The 25,542-nt window shown below is 33.7% G+C and overlaps 1 protein-coding gene, 1 long non-coding RNA gene and 1 pseudogene across 2 annotated transcripts; all 3 read left to right on the forward strand.

The window, feature by feature from the left end:
• The first annotated feature begins 6,763 nt into the window (after positions 1-6,763).
• LOC112097905 lies at positions 6,764-7,579 on the forward strand (annotated as a pseudogene).
• A 9,839-nt stretch (positions 7,580-17,418) lies between these two features.
• LOC112098556 lies at positions 17,419-19,787 on the forward strand. Its single transcript, XR_002905661.1, has 3 exons — positions 17,419-18,224; positions 18,580-18,648; positions 19,541-19,787. It is a non-coding gene; the product is annotated as an uncharacterized LOC112098556 (long non-coding RNA).
• A 2,221-nt stretch (positions 19,788-22,008) lies between these two features.
• LOC112097907 (disease resistance protein RGA2-like) lies at positions 22,009-25,074 on the forward strand. The gene has a single exon (XM_024183498.1). The coding sequence runs from the start codon at positions 22,009-22,011 to the stop codon at positions 25,072-25,074; it is 3,066 nt and encodes a 1,021-aa protein (XP_024039266.1).
• The last annotated feature ends 468 nt before the right edge of the window (positions 25,075-25,542 follow it).

Consider the following 25,542-nt stretch of genomic DNA (forward strand, 5'->3'; position numbering starts at 1 on the left):
GATATCACTGGACGGTAATTTCTCCTCCTCTGATATACTTCGTTGTTGCTTGCAATGAAATTAATAAAAATAATTATATTTTGAATTAAAATTCTATATAGAATCAATCTTGGTATAAATATGTAAAACTTCCTAGTTATCAAATCTGTTAGACTTGTTTTCTATATTTATTTACTTTAAAAAAATATGTGCTCTTTTGTAAAATTTGATACAACATCATAGAAAATCCCAATGTAATTTATTTTTTAATGTACGAAAATTTGTTATGTGTGACGTCCTGAGTGACAAAATCTCCTTGATACATTTGCAGTAATGTCGAAAACTAAATTATCAATTTTATCTTGTATAATGATAATCTTATTTTTTTATATATAATTTACGTGACATTAATTCTTTAAAGTAATTGTGTAATTGTTTTTACTACATTAGCCCACTTTGTTTTTTTTCATACTTGTTTAATTATGTTCACCAGGGATTCGAGGAAATGTCAGAACTACACTAGCAATTCACAGGTCCAAGCTAATTTGGTTTTAATGATGCAGGCAGGAGAGCAAGACTATGAAAATGAAAAGTTTAGCCAAAGGATTGCTAAAATGTTCTGCTGGTAATTCCCTTGCTTTATTTTATAGAATTTCATTTCTATCTTCTTCTATTGATATCTTGTTGTGAATAAACAAGAACAGAGAGTAAATGATTGAACCACAGAGAAGTAAAGTAATATCAAAATTCGCTATTATGATGATTTTAAAGCAAGCTCAAGCTCAAGCTTGCATTTTTATTTTATTTTATTTATAGAACTTCCATTTCCACCTGCATTTCATTTTTATTAGACTCTATGGAGCACATTGGGGTAACCAAGGATTATCACTGTCGTTATTGTGCAACGTTGGGTTGCTGGACTTTGAAGAAGGAAGCGATGGCCGGGTCTGCTCTGTTTCAATTGAGGATGGATAGCTGCCTGAAAGACATGATGATTATTATTGCATGATGTTAAGGTGCTGAGATCATCATTTCTATCTTGTTTCATTCTTGGAATCGTTTATCATATGCGTCAATGGAGGCAGGTATTTGGTGTTGACACTATTATGCAGGTAACCACACTTGATAATTTGCACAAATTTGCGTTGTCAGAATACCCTTTAATATTCATTGTGTTTCTTTGTGTTATCAGGTTATCATCTCCAAGGGTTTGAAAGAGCCTTTGCAGTTGTCAGAATACCCTTTAATATTCAATTAGGTACGTTTTGGTGCGGTCTCCCAATGCTAATATCATATTTTGTATAGCAATTAAAATTTAGCTATACAATTTTAATATGCAATAAATCATTGTATACAAAGTTTTTTATTAATTATATGGTGACTGAAATTTTAATTATCATATCAATTTAAATTTTTTTGTAACTCTCTTTTACTTTGCTTGTACAGAGTACCTGTTTTGGCTGATATGTCTAATTCGTAGAAATTTATTTCCATCGGTTTCCATTGGCTTTAGCACAAACAGAAACAGAGCTCTGGGGAAAAGTTTGACTTCTTGTGGTATTATGCCTTTGTTTCTTCATTCATCATATTTTTCGAATTCATGCTCTCATTCAGAGGGTAAAGCCTTTTCATGGCTGCTTTGTAGCCAAACTTTGACGCCATTGATGCATGACTGTCATTTAGATTTTCCAATAACGGTTAGATTGGAGAAGAATAAGAAGATATTGTTAAAAGGGTATTTAATTAGCGCCGTCTGAATTTAGTTGCCAATAATGCATTGAAATAGTTGGGGAAAGTTATTGTCTTAATTAAATTACAGGTGATAAGATGCTGCCTCAATTTTGTAAGCATCTCGTATTGAGAAGATTAATTGTTGACAAGCCAAATTTTAGGCAAATTTTACCGTGATTCTTGACATCATGGTAACACAGGTCAAATTTTAGTATCAAGACATATCTTCTTCTTTACTGTTCTGCCTCTAAATATTAAACTTTAGGCAAGTTGTTTTTGTTTGTGTAAGTTATCAGGTTAAGGATACCAAGCAGCTTAATTGTTCACCACACCTGGTAGGAATGATCGCCAGGAAGATTAATTGTTGACAAGCCAATTTTATCAGTGTTAGATTTTTTGCCTCCCTTTGAGAGATATCATCATCAAATTTGTGTAGAGAATCTTTGAAGAGAATTTTGTTGTGAGAGTTTCACTGTAGTGAATTTTGGGAGCTTGAACTCACTTGAGTGAGATAATAGAGTGTATTGGGGATTTGGGTTATGAGTAATCGTTATCCTTCCAATATTTGCAAGCTCTTACTTGTTAGTAAAATCATCTTCGTATATTGACTCTGTTTCTTTGTTCCTTATTTAATTAGTTTCGATTATCATAATTAGTCACTCATTCTGAATTTTTCTAATTTTAAAGTTCCTTAGGTCCGCCACCAGTTTTTCAAGTCTGCATATGGCTGCAAAAGATCGATGGTCATAAAATTATCTTGAGCCTTGAGGCATTGCGTTCGAGCTCACACTGTAACAGAGATAAAGATAAAGAAGACAGTAGAAGATGCTCTAAACATAACAAAAGTATATTTCTACGTCTTGTGGTTGCTTTAATTTACTTTTGTTTCTTCTGTCATCATATTTGATTAATTCGTTCGAATTCACACTCTCACATTATTTAAAACTATTTGTAGGTGGCTTGCAAGCTAGTTACGTTAATGCAAAAACAATACTCTAGACAAAGATGAGCAAATTAAAGGTGATAAATGCAAATTGAATGTCCATGAATAATTGTTAGGCCGGTGCTGATAAATTGCTTCAAAGCAAGCAGCATCTTCTGCTGCGAAGGCTTTCCCCACATGATATGTTGTGATTGTTACCGGCCCCGTATTTATTAACTCAGGTCAGTATTATCTTCTTCATCATTTTGGCTATATATAAAGATTAAAATTTTGAACACTTGTCTCGGTTTCTTGTGTAATCAGGCTAATAGAGCAAATGTTTACTGTCTAAGCACTAATGCGACAATCCCATCTGTAAATTTGGGCCATCTTTGATGTCTGACAGGTAAGCTGTGACAATCCCATCTGTAAGTACTAATGCGCTTGGTTATAGTGCTTTCATTGGACTATATGCAAACATGAGATATCAACTATTGTGTGGATTTGATAGAGCGGTCACCAACCATTTTGATGTTATTGGAGTAGCACTGTTCTTAAGCACGGCTTTGAGGTCTCTCCGTCTCTCTTTTACGTATTTGTCTATTGATCGACATCTCTATATATACATTGATAGACCAAATTACTCTTGCTTTAATGTTAATGTGGTTCCTATAAAAGTGTATATAAATCTATCACCTCAAAGTCTGATTTCAATTTTCCTTTACTTAATCAACTAGCATCCTTTCCAAGTCCAGATACTTACCAATAGTGAGACTTTGCTACGGAAGTACAATTTCTCTTGTTTTATAGTTAAGTATGTAAGAATAGTTTCAAATTTACAAATTTCTGATATAGTTCTCTACGGAAATGCGAGTGGTGAATATGGTTCCAACTTTTAATAGGCTTAATTGGCCCATTTGTTCAGCCACAGTGATTGCGGTCTGAATTCTTCTTTACTGTCTCTATGTGTTGGAGTTTGTCTATTGTCCAACTTCTCCAATGGATTCCATGCAGGGTTTTGAATGTCTAATTAGGAGAAATCAACGGATGACCTTTTGAAGAAGGCTTACACAACAGGCCATCTCAGGATGTCATGGCTCAGCTCAAAAGTCCCCAGGTGGTTGATACCAAAGAGTGCCATTGTTTCTGGGCTTGGGCTCCTTGGCGTCAAACAAGATAATGGGAAATAGGGGCAACTAAAGCGCGAAGAAAGAGGATGGTCTGGAGGAAGGTGTCTGCATAAATTTGTTGGAGTTGATGTAGTCAATTGCCCAATTTTGCTGCCTGTCGAAGAGACACAGCATGGAAGTCCTCATCAAACTCTGAGACACCTAAGAAATAGTATGAGGTGGTGGTATTCCCCTGGTGTTAATTTCCTGGCAAGTGTGGTTCACAGATAGAGGGATTCTTTTCTTGATGTCTAAATACCAAATGTGATGCAACGTCGTATATTCTAAGATATTAAATTCTATTTCAGATTTCTCATATAGTGTCGTTGTCACTTCTGTGGTACACTTTTGATCGCAAATTTCCATTTGAAGTAGCCGATATTCTTTACAGACTAATTATCTAATGATTATTTTGTACAAAAAAAATCAAAACTTTAATTATTTGATCATACTCAACTTAGGTCTTATTCGATATTACTAGTTGTTAATGTGTAATAAATGTATGACTTTTAAATAATAATTTTAATAAAAATAATAAAGATATTATAAGTTTTTTTTTATAATAAAGTATGAGATCAAATCAAATTAATTTTGAAGTCACAATAGCAAATGTTTACCAAAACTATTTAATTATATGACTTAAAAGATATAGTTGTCCAATCCCAACAATATATATAAAGATTTACCAAACTTTACCCGACTTTAGTTGTACCCACTTGATTATGTAAGTCCATTCTCCACGCGCTTGACCATATGAGATGTTACTCAACTTTAACAAATCTTACTTAAACTTTGCACGTTTGACATGTTGGATGAAATATAGCATATGATGTGATAGAATACAATAGGAATGGTTGTAACAAGATTATAATTAGTACTAGTTTGTATTTTATGTGATGTAGAACGCATTATATTACAACTTTTAGTGTTATACTAATTAAAAATTTGAATTATTTTATTATTGTAAAAATTTAATATCTTAAATAACAGTTATTTTAATTAAGTATTTTTGTTGCAATGAATTATACTTTTTTAAATATAATTGAAAATTCTTATTACTAAACTAATAAAAAATTAATTATTTGAGTTATCTCCTAAACTACTTAGCTTACGAGATAAATTCACTTTGTTTAGAATGAAACGGATTACATTTAGTACTATTTTGTATTTTATGTGACGTAGTGTATGATTCAATTATATTACAAATTTTATTGTAATAAAAAAATTTTGAATTATTTTATTATTGTAAAAATACAATATCTTAAATAACAATTATTTTTATTAAGTATTTTTTAATGATTTAAAATATAATTGTAAATTCTTATTATTAAACTAATAAAAAATTAATTATTTGAGTCATCTCCTAAACTACTTATTTCACGAGATAATTTCACTTAGTTTAGGATGAAACGGTGGGTTATTTTTATGTGGGAGCCACATCCTTTCCATATGAGATGTTACTCAACTTTAACAAAACTTACTCAAACTTTGCACGTTTGGCATGCCGGATGGAATATGATAGTATATGATGTGATAGAATATTATATGATTAGATGTAATAGGATTATATTTGGTCTTGTTTTATATTTTATGTGATCTAGTATATGAATGGATTATATTACAAATTTTATTGTTATAATAATTAAAATTTTGAATTATTTTATTATTGAAAAAATAAATAACAGTTATTTTGATTAAGTTTTTTTTTTCTGTTGAATTATAGTTTTAAAATATAATCCAAAATTTTTATTACTAAACTAATAAAAAATTAATTATTTGAGTTATGTCCTAAACCAACTTAGCTCACGAGATAAATTCACTTATTTTAGAACGAAACGGCGGGTTTTATGTGGGAAGCCACATCCTTTCCATATCAACCTCAACATCCAAACATGAAATTGGACTAAGAATAGTTCTTTCCCATGTATTTACGTACCCTCCTGCCACTAAACGTAATTGTATATTTTGGACCTTATTTGACTTGATTTTATTAACTTAATTTTCTCCAATTTCCATTGTCGACGTTGAGTGCATGTAATTAATCCACAAGTTTTGATTGAGCAGAAATAGCCAAAAAAAACTGATGATATGATAATAGCAAAAAATCTAATGACACCCACGTCCAAAGATGCCGTTGTCACAAAGGCCTGGACGCCATACCTCGAACCCATCCCCTTTTACCATGAGTGATGATACAGCCACAAACTCTTATACAAACTTATTTTATACAAACTAATGTGACATCAATTCAATGGTTGAATGAAAATATAAAATAATGAAAGTAAATCATGTGGGCCAAGAGATATTTAATTTAACCAATAAATTGACGCCACATAAGTTTGTACAAAATAAATTTGTATAAGAGTTTGTGGCTGTATTACTGTATTATTACTCTTTTACCATATTTTATAATTAAAGAGGTCATTGTTTGAAAGAAAAGAATGACATGTTGGTATGAAATTACGTTAAAATGAATATATCACTTTTTTTTTTGTGTGAGTGATGGCTTCGTTTAATGACAATTGGCAGACAATGAATCATCTTTTAATTTTAGTTTTGATTTAATAAAAAATATTAATTTTTGTAGTTTCGGTAGATGAAATTTCGAATCAAATATTAATATCGTTAAAGTACGCAACTCAATATTTACTTAAATCAGAAAAAAGATTAATTGCTTTACATGAAAAAGAAAAGAAAAGAAAAGAGTGATCACTTGATTTAACTTCCTTTACTAAATTTACGATTTAAAATCTAAAATGGAAAAAGGAAAACAAGTTTTGGAAACACACTCGGAGTTTTAAATTGATATGAAAAAAGAGTTTATTATTGACAATCTTTTTCCCAAAATTTAAGCTAAGACAACAATATGTCCAAAATACCCTCCACATTATCCCAAAACTTTATAAACTCCCCCGTTCCTCTCAACATCATCTCTTCCAAATCTTTCTTCCCCCCAAAAACCAGCCATGGCTTCATATTCAATTACCTCAACACTCCAATATTGGCTTGTAAACCACCCCCAAATCCTCAACTTCACATGGACTCCGAACCAAACACTAGCTTCCTCCCCACACTTCCTCATTCTCTCCATCCTCACTTACCTCTCCCTCACATTCATCCTCTACCACGCATCAACATCAACATCACCACCTCTCATTGGACCCCACATCCTCAAGCCCATCACAGCCGTCCATAACCTCACCCTCTTCGTCCTCTCCCTCATCATGGCCGTTGGTTGCACTCTCTCCATCATCCTCCATTTACCCTACCTCCGTTACACCCTTTGTTTCCCCACTACCATTTCTCCGTCTGGCCCTCTCTTCTTCTACGCTTACATCTTCTACCTCTCCAAAATACTCGAATTCTTTGACACCCTTTTGATCATTTTATCAAACTCCATCCAACGGCTCACGTTCCTCCACGTCTACCACCATCAACCGTCGTTGTAATGTGCTTCCTTTGGTTACAGACGAAGCAGTCTTTGTTTCCTATTGCAATTGTCACCAATGCAAGTGTGCATGTGATCATGTACGGGTACTATCTATTGTGTGTGATGGGGTTGCGGCCAAAGTGGAAGAGATTGGTCACTGATTGTCAGATTCTTCAGTTTGTGTTTGGTTTTGCTGTTTCGGTTTTGATGCTGTATTATCATTTCACGGGTTTTGGTTGCTCTGGGATTTGGGGATGGTGCTTCAACGTTGTGTTTAATGCGTCCCTTTTGGCACTTTTTGTTAATTTTTATTCCAAGAGCTATGCTAAGAAAAAGAAGCAGGGATGATCAAAGTGCTATGATTGTTTTGTGTTTTCTTTTTTAATTTATTTGATTTTGGTTAATTATGAATGGTGGTAATTGGTTGAATGCAATTGAAGAGATGCTTTCAGTTGCCTAAACTTTGTTTTTTCAATTTTTGTTATAGATGTCATATGTCACCACATTTTTTTAGTCTCTCCCTTTAAAATTCCCTCACACAAACTTCGGATTTGTATTTTGTAAACTAGAATTTTTCATTTTCGTTAATGTGTTAGCTGTTATTATCTACAATTATGTCATACGACACACATGTCACATCAACTAAAATTAGATTATGAATTTTGGGCACAGGGCCAAGTCCCACCGTTTGGTAGGAAATAAGTGTTGGATCATAAACTTGATCCAAGATAAATAAATTCAACCTTAACTCATGGAAGGTTCCATGAGTAGGTATGGTTAGTGAGGTTTGAATTATTTGTGTTAGGTGTGGTAGGTGTGGTTGGTGAAGTAGGTGAGTGGTAGGTTTTAATGGATGGTGAGTATTTGTGTATTAGTTGAATAAATGAATGGTTGTGATTAGTTTGTTTCATGGATAAATACCCCCTCTCCCCTTTGGTTTAAATATCAAGTGAAATAACAAAATCTCTAAGGTGTAGAGAGTGAAAAATAAGAGTTGTAATTAGTGAGGAGTGTTGTTGAAGAAATAAAATAGTGTGTTTTATTTGTTAACTCTCCAACAAAGTGGTATCAAAGCTAGTGCTTGATGCTATATATTGTCATATAGCATATCAAATCGAAGATCTCGATGAGAGGAACGTGACGCCGCAAAAATCATCCTGACCAAAGACCAGACGCGCCCAAGCTCGCCGTCAGAATTTTTCTGTCCTGAAGCTGAGTCGACTCACCGAGTTGAACCAACCTGAGTCGAGCCGAACTGAACCGAATCAAGTCGAACCAAGCCAACTGGAGTTGAACCAATCCGGACCGAACCAAGACTACTAAGCCAACGCTGACCGTTGACTGAAAGTTGACTCAAGTTCTTCCCAAGGCTTTTCGACGTGCCGGATCCATCTGTGCTTTCAGAATCTCCAAATTCTCACTCAATTTGTGAGTTATGGAAAACGGTGGTCTGATGTCATTTCAAGTTCCACAATTAAAGAGAAGTAAGTTTGACAATTGGAGTATTAAAATGAAGGCTCTATTGGGTGCACATGACGTATGAGATATCATGGAAAAAAAGCTTTATTGAGCCAGAAAATGAAGCCACTTTAACTGCGGCATAGAATGAGAATTTAAAAGACTTGAAGAAGAAAGAGAATAAAGCAAAGTATCTCATCTTTCAATCATTAGATGAAGATGCCTTTGAAAAGATTGCTGGTAAAACGTGAGAAACTAGAGACCTCTTACAAAGGAGCGAAGAAAGTTAAGAAGGTTCATCTCCAAATATTCCGAGGAGAATTTGAGTCCTTACACATGAAGGCGTCGGAGTCAATTTCTGAATACTTTACTTGGGTTGTGACCATTTCTAATGAATTAAAAAGAAATGGCGAGGAGTTAAAAGAGGTAAGGATCATTGAAAAAATACTTCGATTAGTATACTCGAAGTTTGACCATATTATTGTGACAATTGAGGAAACAAGAGATCTAGAGGATATGACGATCGAGCAACTTTAAGAAAGGTTGCAAGTCTATGAAGAAAAACAAAAAAAGAAGCAAGGAATCGAAGAACAACTTCTCAAGATGGAGGTCAATCCAAAGAAAAGAAAAGAAAGCTCCGACAACGGAAGAAGGCATATTTATCTCCCAAGAAAGCTATACAAAGGAGATTCTAAAAAAGTTCAAGATGAATGATTGCAAGCCTATAAGCACGCCAGTGGAATGTAGAGTCAAGTTATCTAAACATGATGAAGGGGAAGATATAGATCCAACATTCTTTAAAAGTTTAGTCGGAAGCCTACGTTATTTGACATGCACCAGACCAGATATCCTTTATGTTGTTGGACTTGTGAGCCGATACATGAAGAATCCAAAGACCACCCATTTTAAAGCTGCAAAAAGAATCCTTTGCTACATCAAAGGTACAACTAATTTTAGCTTGTTATACTCATTTTCTAATGACTCCAAGCTTGTTGGATATAGCGATAGCGATTGGGGTGGAGATGTAGATGATCGAAAGAGCACCACAGGATTTGTGTTCTTCATGGGAGATACTGCTTTCACATGGATGTCAAAGAAGAAAACAATTGTCCTGCTATGCACCTATGAAGCTGAATATGTAGCTGCCACATCAAGTGTTGATAATAATTTGGCTCAGAAATTTGTTGAAGGAATTAGGTTTGCCACAAAAAGAGCCAACCGAGATTTGTGTTGATAACAAATCAGCAATTGCCCTATCCAAGAATCCAATCTTTCATGATTGAAGCAAACACATAGACACTTGCTATCATTTCATAAGAGAATTTATTACAAGAAAAGAAGTGCAAGTCAAGTATGTAAAATCACAAGATCAAGCAGCTGATATCTTCACTAAGCCACTCAAGCAAGAAGACTTCGTAAAATTCAGAAGTTTGCCTGGTGTCACAGGATCAAGTTTAAGGGGGGGTGTTGGATCATAAACTTGATCCAAGATGAATAAATTCAAGCCCAACTCATGGAAGGTTCTATGAATATGTATGGTTGGTGAGGTTTGAATTATTTGTGTTAGGTGTAGTAGGTGTGGTTAGTGAAGTAGGTGAGTGGTAGGTTTTAATAGATGGTGAGTATTTGTGTATTAGTTGAATAAATGAATGGTTGTGATTATTTTTGTTTCATGTATAAATCTCTAAGCTGTAGAGAGTGAAAAATAAGAGTTGTAATTAGTGAGGAGTATTGTTGAAGAAATAAAATAATGTGATTTTTGTGTGTTTTATTTGTTAATTCTCCAACAATAAGGAGCATTAATGAAATATGTTTAATTAAGTAATAATTTGTTATTTTAGAGTGAAAAATAAGGGTAAATTGTATTCTACCCCATATTAGATTGACAAACTTCAATTTACCCCTTAAAAGTACAAAAACTTCAACTTATCTCCAAATACCATTTTCTTCCCGTTAAATTTAACTATCGAAAGTATAAAATTATAGTCTTACATTCTCTCAACAGTCAACTCATGGATAAGAAGTCAAAACATATATATAAGGTAATTTCCATAAAACCCAATGTAGGGGCGGGCAATTGTTTGGTTTAGAAGTTAGGAACCGAATGGTTTGAAAACAAATGAACTGATTGGTTTATATTTGGTTTACTTTGAACTGACAAACCGATTGGTTCGCTTAAACTTAATTAAAAATACATTTATTTTAAAATATAAATGCTTAAAATAATTTTTTTTTTCATTTTTCAGTTTCCTAATCTAAAAATGTTTCATAACCCTAAATCAGCCGCCATCTCTCTCAAGGTCGACGGCGGCACAACAAGCTCTCTCGGTCTCTCCCTCGCAATCTCATGGTGATTGATTTCTCGTGATGTCTCCACTTTTGTTTCTTGTTCTTGTGTGATCGAATTCTCTCTATACACACATAGCCTAGCCTCTTGTTTTTTGGCTCAATGGAGTTTCGTTTCTTTTCTCTCAGTTTCTTTCCTGTTGAATTCTCGTGATGTTTCTATTTTTTTCTTTTTTTTTAGACATGTTTTCGAAATTGGCATAATACGAACCAAACCTGAACTGAATTTCAAAATCAAATCGAATTGAACCAAACTGAAATTTTTATGTTCGGTTTGGTTCGATTAAAAAATTTGGTATGCGTTCGGTTCTCTTTCTTACGAACCATTGGGTTTTAGTTCGGTTCGGTTTTGGTCTAGAAAAGAACTAACTAGAACCGAACCAAACCAAACCAAACCAAACCATTTACTGGCCACCTTGCTCATATGTTTCAACAAATTTCAATGCACACTTAAACATTTCAATAAAATTCGCTTTGTACCCAAATTGATAATTTTTACTTTTTAATTAGTTAATTGTTAACTGCAGAAGTATAAAAAATTATTTCTTTTTAAAATAAGAAAAATAATTTTTTTCTAACTTTTTTCCTTTTTTATTTTCTAGTTAATTTCTTTATCTGGTTCGGTTCATTTTTCCCTTTTTTATTTCTTACTGTTTTCCGCATGTTCTCCACGCTTGAACTTTGCCAAGCATCATAAGGCCACAGTAGCCATGCCAGCAACTTGCAACTAGGGGTGGGCAAAAAAACCGTAGTCTTAAAAAAACCGAACCGAACCGACGGTTTTTTCTAATTCGGTTCGGTTTTTATTTTTTTAAAAAACCGAATATACCGTTTGTAAAAAAAACCGAAATGTCGGTTCGGTATTCGGTTCACTTAGCTGAACCGAAAAACCGAACCGAAAAACCGAATTATTTTTTGATTTTATTCAAATCAAACATGTGTTAATAATTTTATTCAAATCAAACATGTGTTATTTCTCTTTATAACATTATGATTATGTTTATATAGATGGAGTATTGGAGTTTGGTTATATATTTTGAAATTTTAATATTTCATATATTTGGGAGTATCTTATTAATAGTTAGTAAGATATTAGTGATAAAATGTGTTTTGAATACTTTGTATTTATTGTTAATATTTGTAATAAAATTAGGATAAATTAATTGTTGAAAAAAATTATTACATTTATGAGGCCCAATGGGCTAAAAATTTTAAAATTCAAAATAGGCCTAATAGGCCCAGAACCGAAAAAACCGAACCGAACCAAACCGATCTGAAAAGAACCGTTTGAGTTCGGTTCTTATTGAGTTTGGTTCTTATTCGGTTCTTTTTATAAAATAACCGATTTAAATCGGTTCTACTTAATTTCGAACCGAACCGAACCGAACCGAACCGAACCGTGCCCACCCCTACTTGCAACAAAGTTTAGAGCTGCGCGATGGTTGCAGCAACGTTAACGCCGCTATTCCAAGTCTTGGCCCATCATCTCCTTTTCAACAAATCTTAGCTTCTTCCCAAATTCATCAATGAACCCCAAAACCAGAATAATCATTAAAATTATTAACAACCATTTGCTTGGATCAATGTATGCTTGGCATGTCTATGGGCTTACTTGGAATGGTCGCTGATGGCCATGGGCTTGCTTGGATTGGCCGCGCACAGCCATGGGCTTGCTTGGAATGCCGGTACCCGTTTGCCACGGTTTTGCTAGCGTATCCATGGGTTTTGTTGGACATGGCAGTGCGAGGCCATGGGTGTTGCCGGACAATGGACATGGGTTTTGCTGGGCTGATTAGGAATTAACAGAGGCTATGGAGTTGTTCAGTGTGTGAAAGAGAAAAAAACATGAACGAAGAAGAATATGAACAGGGAATAGAACGAAGAAGATGAAGAAAGTAGAAGAGAGGGAAAAAATATTTTGCTTTTTTATAAATTTTCGGATTTTTATTTCAAAATTTATAATTTTTGTTTAAATTTGAGAATCTTAAGGGTAAGATTTTCTTTGTAACTATGTGTAGAAGGAGGTTTTCAGATGGTTTTTGGTTGGGTTAACATGAAATATGCTTGTTTTATGAAATATTATTATTGAGGTTTTGTTTTATTTTCTAAAAAATAGATTAGAGGATGATTTTCATTAATGACACCCATAAAGTTTGAATTAGTTATATTATAGAAATAGTAGGGATTTAAATGATATATCTTTTCAACATAAATATATCAGTAACATAAGTTATTCTATAATTAACAGGGTATTATCGTATTTTAGTGAGTCATTATTGGTTGATAGTTATATTTAACAGATTTTAGACAGTAAATTGAAGTTTATTTTTTTTATTTTTGAGTAAATTAAAATATGTCAATCTCATAAGGGGTTAAAATATAATTTATCCAAAAATTAGTGTTAAAATTTTATAGATGAGTGTATATTAAGATGTTCAAAGTATTAGAACATAAATAATCTTAGTTTTAATAAAATTTTGCCACATAGTGAATATTATCCTCAACCTCAAGAGAAACATATCAATAAAATATACAAAAATAGAATGCATTAGTACATGTCAATAACAAGACCAATTAGATCATGTCATATTTGTTATGTAGTTATTTAAGCTAATAGAGTAAGAAGTCCCAAATACATGTACATCATATCTTGGTGAAGAAATCGGTTCTACCCGAAATACTTCTTCGTATTGAAATCAATGATGATTGCTTGTTTAAATAATGAAAGTTAAAATAATTTTGTAAATAATTTCATTCTTTAATTTACGGTATACAAATAAATTCAAAAAATGTTAATTTCTCTCATACTTTTAGGACCCAAAAAATAACAAAAAGTCTTAACATATTTAATGGTTATATATAAATCATCCGTACGTATTTTTCTTGAGAGAAGCTCAATTCGATAGACAATGCTCCCCTTAATTTTCTTTTCTAATTAGATAAAAGAACAAGAGAAATTGATTACAAGAATAACAAACTTTAATTTACTTCTTAAAGGGTAAAAACCTTAATTTACTTCTTAAAGGGTAAAAACCTCAATTTGTCCTTATATTTGTTCAAAAGATACATTTTGTCTTCTTAATATAAACAAGTTAAATTGATGTTTCACATCTTTTAGAAATAAATTAAAGATTGTTATTTTAAGTAGGAGGTAAATTTCAAATAAAACATGTGTTCATATGATAGATGTGCATTTTACAATAATTAATAAACAAAAGGGTAGTGATATTTTCAACCTGTAATTTTTGTAAATCCACCCCCACTCCCAAGAAATAATTACAATAAATTCACATAACTTTTTTAAAACTCAAATAAAGAAAAATTTTGGAGATTTAAACTATTGTATACAAGAGGATAAGAGTAAATATTTTTCATGCAGTATAAAAAGAATGCGACAGCTCCTTTTCTTTCGGTATTTTCACAACAAAAGCACACTTAATAACTCATCAAATTATTTCTCCTTTTCTTTGATCGCTTCCCCTCTCCTGGAGCTGCTGAACTCCTTTGTTGCTGATGAAGGGAACAAGTGAGGCTTTTCAAAAGAGGGCAAAGAGATGGTGATTCGATTTGATTCGATAATAGTAGTTTATTTTAATTGTTATTCATTTGATTTCATAGAAGTAATTTTTATTTTCATTTTTTTGTTGAAAATTGGTAAAAACGAACTAAAATGAGATAATTACATTAAAACAATCTTCAATGACTAAAGTAATTTGAAAAAATAAAAATAAAAATAAACAAGCTCAAAATTTACCCCTAATCCGAACATTATCCGAATTCAGCCTAATTGACCCAAATCTAATTGTAATCCAAACTTGACATGACCCGCATATAATTATAACCCGATCAGATCCAAACTCGACCTGAATTTTTAATTCAATACGATCCAATCCAAATATTCCAATCCCATCAAAATGAAACTTGATTGGGTTGATCCGAACCCGAATTTGCCACTTCCGGAGGAGACCATGACCCTAAAGGCTTTGAAATAATCTTTGCGGTTTCTTAATGAAATAGTAAAAGTTATGCGCAAAAAGACTGTTTTGACCCTAGAATACATGATATATAAATTTCAGACATTATATTCTGTGAAATAAAGTCAAAGTAAACTGGTTGTTTGATTTTTTATTAATTATTTTCCATTATGACAAAATGACAAATAGACTTTATTAAAAGTTTAATAAAGTTTGGGCCTAACTCCTTGATTTTTATTTTTTTTAATTATTTTTCATTTTGTTTTTTACTTGCAACATTAGCTTTAATTATCAATAGTCTCCAAATCAAAATGACTGCAACCTGTAGCTACAAGCAAAATTCTCAAATTTTGAAATTTCTAACGACTACATAAGAGCTATAAATAGAAAAATCATCTAAAATTAATCCTCCTTCAGAGGCAGATTAAATTCTTAGTAATTTCATATAATTTCATTTCATCAGAACAATTTTCCAAAAGCAATTTTATAAATGGTTGTCGAAAGCTTTATCCCTTAATTATATGTCACGTATTTTCTTTGTGATATGAGGCGTGTCCATAGACCATAGTATGATATTTATTGTAATTAAAATCATTATGGAACTGATTTTATTCTTGTTTCTCAAACAAAATATCTAACTGCAGATGTAATAAATTACTAATTACCATTATTTGAGTCGCACTCTTTGAATTGGATCTTGGAGTTTCGAATGACCAAATGAATTAGTGAGATAATGGCTTTTGCTTTTGTCTACCTGATAATAAAATTTGTCCACCATATAGACAAGAAATGGATCGGATCCATATGCTATAGCTAAATTGAAAAATTTATGTGGAGTTTTATTGTAAGACATTTTTATCTGAATAGAAAAAATAAATTTTTTTTATTTTTATCTAAATGATAAAATATCTGAATAAAAAATCAGTTTTCTTCTCACAAATACCCTCATTAAATATATTTATTTTCTACTTAGCTATTAGATGTCATATTAGAATTTCCTTTGATCTCAGATTTTACTTGGTATTAAATACTTAATCTGCGTTCGATTCGAATTTAGACAAATTCTTTTGTCATTAGATAACAACGTTTTTACTGAATTTGATGTTCATACAGAAACAGTCAAGTCCTTGTTGACTGAAATTGGCATTTCTCTTGTCTCTGCTCCTATCATTTGGTGTGATAACCAAAGTGCAGCTGCCTTAGCAAGTAATCCTAAATTCCAAGAACTTAAATTTAACTCTAATAAAAGCTCAAAGTTAGTTATGTTCCAAGTTCTCATAAGTCATAACTCATCTGATATCCTTACTAAAGCTTTAGCTTATCACCCTTTTCATTATCTGAGAGACAAGCTCACCCTGACTTCACTAGGCTGAGCTTGAGGGGAGATGTTAAGAGTATAAGCTGAAGCTGCTGAGCTGGCTGGTGACGTGCTGACGGTGTTGAGTTGACTAATGTTTTGTAACTAAGTTGCTGAGCTGGATTGGGTTGTTATTTGCACTGAATAAGTTGTAACGAATTGTCCAGCTGGCTTGTTATGATTGGAAGGCTAATTAGTTTGTTAATATTGCAGCTTTGAGCTCTGTTTCTGTAATCAGTTTTGAGTGTAACTATAAATATCACGCTCATAATGTATGATTTCAGCTTTAATCAATAAGAATCTGTGATTGTTCCAGAAACTTCATAGTCAAATTTTCTTTCTTAATTTTCTTTCACTTTCTCTCGTGCCAAACACCTTATTGATTCAAATAAAACTCCATCCAAAGGCTCACGTTCCTCCACGTCTATCACCATGCAACCGTCGTCGTAATGTGCTACCTTTGGTTACATAGTAACCATGTTAAATTGGATTTTCTATATGATATTATCGTTAGCTTCATTGTTTAAATATACCGTTAGTGAAAGAATCGTTCGTGATTAGGTACTTTACAACTACAACACGATAAGCAATCAAAGTTACATGAAAGAATCAGTAATTAGTAGTTAGGTTAGAGGTGAAACGTGCATGTTACAGGGAAGTAGAAAACATGTCAAGTTGTTATCATAAAGTGAATATCCAATTTAAGAAGATAATAACTGGATTTTGAATTCAATTTCACTCTGTTTTAGTAGTATGTATTATATCTCACGAATATGATATCAGTGAAAAATGTATAAGTTATGGGCTTTGAATTTATATTAATGCATATATACTAGCTATGAAAATGACGAATTCTAAACAGATTTTGCTATTTAACAAGTAATTAAGAGGTCTAGCAATCAATTAATAAAAAAGTAATTCAATATAACATTGCTACAAAGAAATTAAACTATATATAACAACTATTTCAATGAGACTAATGATAATTATATCTAAGGTTTGATCGAACAAACGGGCAAGAACAGCAAAAGCTAATCTTAATTTAGAAATTTTTATAAGGGGGGAGGATTGTAATATACGCACTTGGACTTTCTTAATAAAGTGCTGATTTTTATTTTCCTCTTCTCTATTAATTTTTAATTTCGTCACTATAGTTTAATTGGGATAAATTGAGCTCGATTATACGCGCCGATGGTCGGATTTTATTTTCGTAACGGGTCTGAAATTCGCTTAATTTGTATTAAGCTTAAAAAAAAAAAAAAAAAAAAAAAAAAAAAGAGGGGCAGAATTGTATAACTGGAAAGAGGGAAACGGGTTTTCCATTTTAGAGAGAAAGAACCCGAGAAGAGAGAGAAAGATAGAGAGAGAAGTCAGACCCGTTGACCCGAGAACCCGACCCAGTAACCCGCGGATTGACCCGACGATTTCTCCCAACTCCAGCCACTTTACCGGCCGTGCTTGGTACCGATCTGAAGCTTGGAAGCAGACCATCGTATCCCTGCTGTTATCGTCGCCGGAAACTGGCCAGAACGCCGGTGATCGAGCTCGAAAAGTCGCGGCTTCGACCCGTTTTCGTTGCCGTTGATCCCGCCGGAGTTGTGACGCGCCACCACTTGGAACTGGTTCCTCACATCCCCAGCAACATTTCCCGACCAGCAACGACCGCCGGGGACGCCCGGAACTCGCCGAATGATCTCCGAAAATTTGCGGAACTTTGGAACTTCGATCCGCCGCCGGTAGCGCGCGTGGCGACTCACTGCCACCACCGTTGGATTCATCGAGGCCGGAACTAGCAGACCTAAGCTCCCCGTCATCGTTGACTGAAGTCCGGTCACCGTTGACCGGCAGGGGCAATTCGGTAAATTCATGAAACTTTGGGGTGAATTTGTAATTTTATGTAATCAGTGGACATTTCGGTAATTTTATGCCCTGAGGGTAATTTCGTAATTTCGGACAATGTGATTAATTTATGTAATCTGAATTGAGGACAATATGGGTATTAACGAATATGAGGATAATTTGGTAAAATCATGAAGTTTGAGGATAAGTTGGTAAAATATTGATGTTGGGGTATTTTGGTAATTTTGGCCTATAGGGGCATTTTGGTAATTTTATACATGCGGGACTAGTTTATCGTTAATAGATATTTGTTTCGAGATTTATTATATTAATTGGTTTTTACGGAGAATAATTATGGTGTTTTCCGTGATTAGGAGGATCCGCATCCGCGAACGAGAATCTACCCGCGGACGTTGTTGATACTGAGTCTAGACATCATCACTGTGAGTGGAATATACAAAACCTATTTTCATAGTATATGCTGATTTTCTTATATAGTACAGTATGTTTGAGAAATAAATGTTTAATGCGTTGATTTAATGATTTTCCAGCGAATTGACTTTTATTTATGTGTTGATATTTATTATGATTGAGAATGAGTTCGATTTATGATTTTATTAGCGTTTTTGAGTAAAAGCATGATATTAGAATTGAGCAGACTTGAGATATGTTGAATAGAAAGAAAATGAGATTTCAGATGGGATCATATGTTTACTATCAGTTTTGAAATCATTAGACAGTACCCTTCCCTCCAGATACAGAGATACAGATAAAAAGAGATACAGATAAGAGATACAGATAAGATGAGATAGAGGCCTTTGGGGCCCGTCGGGACACACATAGAGGCTTTGGGCCGTGTGTTCGGGCGCTTTTGCCTTTTGGGGGCTTATGCATGCACAGTACAGATATATGAGATAAGAGATATGAGATATGAGATGAGATCGTCCCCATCTATCCGTTGTGGCTCCGGGGCGTGACGTTACCCAGATAGTGCGTTATTGCCTGGCCGTTGTAGCCCGGATATGATCAGATTATCCCCTGGGTACTTGTTTGATGACAGTTTTTAGTATTCAGTATTTAATATGAGTATGGTGATTCCATCGATTTTATGCAGATTTATTATTGCAGTTATTCAATTTGAATTAAATGAGTTTATGATATTTTGAGAAATTGATTTGAGAATTGATTTACGAAATTGAAATTGATTTAAGAAAAGATTTGAGAAAGATTAAATGATTTTGAATAATTTATTAAAGTATCAGCACCTACTATCCACTCACTGAGCTCACTGAGTTTTATACTCACCCCTCTTTTATTATATTTTTCCCCCCACAGGAGATTTACAGGTACATCAGTCAACCCAGTAGTGAACGTTAGTTTGATATTGTGGTCACGTGATGGTGCTAGAAGTCGTGGATTTTATTATTATATTCGAAATTTGTGTTATTATTTTATGTTATTAAGGATAATCGTTGTATTTTAATATTCGGATGATTTTGGTGATATTTGAGAAGTTGGTTTGAGAAGTTGGTTATGGAGGATGTTTGGTTATTAAATTATTTCGGGAGTGTTATTTTGTCAATTGCAGGGTTGGATATGTTTTATTTATAAGGGAGACTCTGCCGAAATTTTTATAGATTTGTTATTAATTCGATTTTACGAGTTTAGATAGACTCGCCCTGGGGGAGGTTGCGGGGCGGGTCGTTTCAGTTGGTATCAGAGCATGGTTTTAGATTCTGTAGACTTTATGGTCGTAAATAGAATAAGTTTTGATTATTAAGTCGGATTTACTATTTTGTAGGCACCATCATAATTAAATTAGTTAGAAGTAAAATTATCTCTCTAGTATTATGCAAGGGTAGAAATTTGGGTTGTACCATGTTATAATTATCAAGGATAGTTTTGATAGAATTCTAATTGTAATATATGACTGTATAAAAAAAAAAGAACATTAATGAAAGATGTTTAGGTAAGGACTATCTTGGAATAGAATTTTGATTGTAATATATCAATATATAAAAAAAAAATTTATGAAAAATGTTTAACAAGGACTGTTTTGATATTTTAATGAGTAGTAAAAATTAATGTTAAAATTTGATAGAACATATATAAATAATCCTAGCTCTAATAAAATTTTGCTACATAATTAGTTTATCCCTTAAAGAAACATATCAAAAAAATATACAAAAACACAATGCATGAGTACATGTCAATCACAAATGAAAGCAATTAAGATAAAGAATATGATTTATTTTATTTTATTTTAGTTATTTTTTTGTTTCTTTTGAAACAAGACCAATTAGATCTGCAAGAAGTAATTTTTTAAAAAAATAATAAAAAAAGGAGAAATGATGAAACCCACGTCCAAAGATGCCGTTGTCGCGGAGGCCTAGATCTCACTACACCCCATCCCCTTCTACCATATTTTATAATTGAAGAGGCCATTATTGAATTGAAAAATTATGATTCAAATATCCAAAAGTAGAAAAAGAAAAGCAATTGTTGGAAACACACTCGGAGTTTTAAATTGACATGAGAAAAGAATATATTCATCAACCTCATACGTTAATGATGCGACGAGTTTAAGAATATATTCCTAACGTGTGGGAATTTAAAGACGTTACTACAAAACATGTGTTCGTCGGTGGAGTAGAATCAGGGAAATTAAAGATGCTACTACAACCACTAACGTGTGGGTGGAGATAAGCATAACTTTTTTCATCAAATGCCAAATCCCCCCAGGTGGAGAGTGGGGACTCCTTCGCATAAATGTTGATAAAATTTTGACTATGATGTTATTAGGAATTAAGGGAAACTGTGGTGCAATTGTGGTATCGTGTCACAGTTGTATTTGGTCGTTGGATGTCAGTAGACCCTACCCATATAAGTGTATCTAATGGCTAAATGTAATTATAACACGGTACCGCAATTGCACCGTAGCCGAACCCTAAAAATTAAGATATTCTCTCTCTACGTATGCCTGCACGAAATAAATAATATGCAAATATAGTATTTTAGTTTATTATTAATAGTTTTACAATAATAAAAATCATTTTGATAGACTGGAAAATGTCATATTCGCATTTTATTTTGTACGGACGTCTGCGAGAAAGAACATATATATATATATATATATAGAGGAACGTGTATTTAAGATTTAGCTAGTGTGAAGTTGGGAAATTTTTTTTTTGAACCCAGGCTAAAATTATTTCAATAAATTTTGATCATGGAGACTAATAAGATTTTTTTAGTTATATTTATTAATTTTTTAGGGACTAATAAATTTTGATCATGGAGACTAATAAGATTTTTTTAGTTATATTTATTAATTTTTTAGGGACTAACATGAATATTAATAATTTTATTGAGATTATTAAAAAAACAATGTGCTATTTTACATCTATGACTTTTCCAATCTTTTTTTCTTTCGTTATTTATTCCTTTGTGAATTTTAGTTAATGCTTGATATTATTTTTTTGCTCATTTTTTAAAGCAGTAATTAAATCTGAACCCTTACAGTAGAAGATTATGAAAAAGTAAAGACACAAAAATCATAAAAATCATTAGTACGTCCAAATTGTGCTATTTTCATACATAACTTGAGAATATTTATAATTACGCATCAGAACTAGTGGAGTAGAATCAGGGAAATTAAACATTCTACAATCATTGACGTGTGGGGTGGGGATAAGCATAAACCTTTTCTATGCAGTATAAAAGAATGCAATAACTCCTTTTGTTTCATATCTTCGCAGCAAAAGCACATCTAATAACTCTTCAGAATTCTCGTCTTCTTTGTCAGAATGGTTGATGCGATCGTTTCCTCTCTCCTGGGGCAGCTGAGCTCTGTTGCGGCTGATGAAGTGAAACAGCAGGTGAGGCTTGTGACTGGTGTCCGACAAGAAGTGACAAAGCTTACCAGCAATCTTCGAGCCATTCGAGCTGTGCTGGAAGATGCAGAGAAAAGGCAAATGCAGCGCGACAATGCTGTTACTTTTTGGCTGGATCAGCTCAAAGACGCATCTTACGACATGGAAGACGTGTTGGAGGAGTGGACCACTGCAAGGCTCAAATTGCAGATTGAAGGCGTTGATGATGACAATGCTCTTGCTCTTGCTCCTCATAAGAAGAAGGTACGCTCCTTCTTTTGTGCTGTATCAAACTGGTTTGGTAGTTTCAAACAACTTAGTCTTCGTCATGACATTGCCGTCAAGATTAGGGAAATCAATGGAAAGCTAGATGGTGTTGCCTCCCAAAAAGATACGTTTAAATTTGTTGAGAATGTGAGCAACAATGTTAAGAAACCAGAGCGAGTGCGAACCACCTCCTTGATTGATGAGGGAGAGGTTTGCGGTAGAGTTGATGAGAAAAATGAGCTCTTAAACAAGTTGTGTGAAAGTAGTGAACAACAACAAGGCCTTCATGTCATCTCACTAGTTGGGTTAGGGGGTATAGGTAAAACCACTCTTGCACAACTAGCCTATACTAATGATGATGTGAAAAGAAATTTTGAAAAAGTTATATGGGTGTGTGTATCAGACACTTTTGAGGAGATTAGGGTCGCCAAAGCAATCATTGAAGGTCTAGGCATGTCAGCTTCTGGTTTAAGCGAATTCGAATCTCTTGTGAAACAGATTCAGGAATATATTACGGGGAAGAAATTTTTTCTTGTTTTAGATGATGTGTGGGATGTAGATTACAAAAAATGGGACCCATTCTTTTCTTGTCTAAAGAATGGCCACCATGAAAGTAAAATTCTAATTACCACACGTGATAGGTCAGTTGCACTACAGTTGGGATCAATAGATATTATCCCTGTCAAGGAGTTGGCTGAAGAGGAATGCTGGTCGTTGCTCGAGCGGTTAGCATTCTTCCGTCGTTCTGTTGATGATCATGAAAAATTAGAACCAATCGGGCGAAAAATTGCACACAAGTGCAAAGGCCTGCCTCTTGCTGCAAAGGTAATAGGGAATCTCTTGCGCTCTAAAATTACAGTAAAAGAGTGGCAAAGAATTTTAGATAGTGAAATGTGGAAAGTACAAGAGATTGGGCAAGATCTTTTGGCCCCTTTGTTGTTGAGTTATAACGATTTGCCCTCCAATTCTATGGTAAAACGGTGTTTCTCATATTGTGCTGTCTTTCCAAAAGACTACGAGATGGATAAAGAGGAGTTGATTGATCTGTGGATGGCTCAAGGTTACCTTAATGCAGAAGAAGACGAAGAGATGGAGATGATTGGGGAAGAGTGTTTCAACATTTTAGCAGCACGCTCTTTCTTTCAAGAGTTTGAGAAAAATGATGATGATGATGATATTAGGAGTTGCAAGATGCATGACATAGTACATGATTTTGCCCAATTTGTAAGTAGAAAAGAATGTTTGTGGGTAGAAATGTATGATAACAAAGAATCAGTCATAAAGTCTTCTGGTGTCAAAGTCCGTCACTTAGGGTTAAATTTTCAAAGAGGAGCTTCATTTCCTACGTCCTTTTTTGAATTTGATAGATTGCGTAGCCTCTTAATTTATGATAGAAGTTATTCCAATCAGGTTCTTAATAGTAAATTGGCGTGTTTAAGGACATTAGTTATAAGGCAATCGTTCCAATATTTTTATCCTATTTCTCTTGACTCAAATGCGATTAGAGAAATTCCAGAAAATGTTGGAAAATTGATACATTTAAAATATCTTAATTTGTCTAAATTAGCCATAGAGATACTACCTGAGACTTTGTGTGAATTATATAATTTACAAAAGCTAGATATTAGGGAGTGCCGATATCTTAGGGAATTGCCAGCGGGGATTGGGAAGTTAAAGAACATGAGAAGTTTACTGAATGATAAAACTTATTCATTGAAGTACATGCCAATAGGGATTTCCAGATTGACCAGCCTTCGAACATTAGAAAAGTTTGTTGTGGGTGGAGGTGTTGATGGTGGCAGCACGTGTAGGCTTGAATCTCTGAAAAATCTTCAACTCCTTCGTGAATGTAGAGTAGAAAGGCTGAGTAATGTATCGCATGTAGATGAGGCTGAGAGGTTACAACTTTACAATAAGAAAAACCTCCTTCGTTTGCGTCTTTGGTTTGGTGGAGTCGTAGATGGGGAAGGCGAAGAAGGGAGGAGGAAGAATATTGAGAAAGATAAACAACTTCTTGAAGCCTTACGACCGCCTTTGAATTTAGAGGAATTAGGGATTGTATCCTACCAAGGCAACATTTTTCCCAAATGGTTGACTTTGCTAACCAATCTAAGGAATTTATTTCTTTCCTCGTGCGTTAACTGTGAGCATTTGCCTCCTTTGGGAAAATTGCCTCTGGAAAAACTCAAACTATGGAAATTAAAAAGTGTAAAAAGAGTGGGTAATGAGTTTTTGGGAATAGAAGAAAACAGTGAGGACGACCCATCTTCATCTTCATCGTCATCATCAGTTATTGCCTTCCCCAAATTGAAATCACTCGAAATTTGGGACATGGAGGAATTGGAAGAGTGGAATTACAGGATTACGAGGAAGGAAAACATCTCCATCATGCCCCGTCTTTCTTTCTTAAAAGTTGTTTTTTGCAACAAATTAAAGGCGCTGCCGGATTACCTTCTTCAAACGACGGCACTGCAGGAACTGCGTATTTTTTCTTGTGATCTTCTAGAAGAACTGCCCATTCTAGAAGATCGCAGGACAACAGACATTCCACGTCTTTCTTCCTTGCGAATTTCGGATTGCCCCAAATTAAAGGTGCTGCCGGATTACCTTCTTCGGACGACGACGCTGCAGGAATTGACTATTGACGAATGTCCCCTTCTGGAAAACCGTTATAGAGAGGGGAAAGGAGAAGACTGGCATAAGATATCTCACATTCCCCACATCGAGTGGTAAATTCTCGAATGGTTGCAATTACTATCACCCACCGGTAATTTCTCACCTCTATTTTACTTTGTTGTTACTTCAAACAACGACACTGCAAACATTGACAATTTGTACATATCAATAAAATGTACAAAGTTAAAAATATAGAATGCATTAGTACATGTCAATAACAAGACCAATTAGATTATGGCATTGCTTTATTTTATTTATTTATTTTTTTGATTCTTTTGAAACAAGATCAATTAATTAGATCATGCTAGAAGTTAATTTTTTTTTTCAAATGAAAAAGGAGCAGTCATACAAAGTTTGAATATAAAATTTATAATCTAAAACTAATAATGTGACAATTAGCATGTTATTAACCTATCTAATAGAGTAGGAAGTCCCAAATACATCATATTCTGCTCCAGAAATCCATTCCACCTAGAATACTTCTTTCTATTGAAATTAATGATGATTTGTTTGTTTGCATCATGA

This window comes from Citrus clementina, unplaced genomic scaffold, assembly GCF_000493195.1.
Source record: "Citrus clementina cultivar Clemenules unplaced genomic scaffold, Citrus_clementina_v1.0 scaffold_5, whole genome shotgun sequence".
Classification (NCBI taxonomy): domain Eukaryota; kingdom Viridiplantae; phylum Streptophyta; class Magnoliopsida; order Sapindales; family Rutaceae; genus Citrus; species Citrus x clementina.

Bases quoted from the DNA above. Each gene is read 5' to 3' on its own strand.
- LOC112097907 (XM_024183498.1), top strand. From the start codon at position 22,009: ATGGTTGATGCGATCGTTTCCTCTCTCCTGGGGCAGCTGAGCTCTGTT.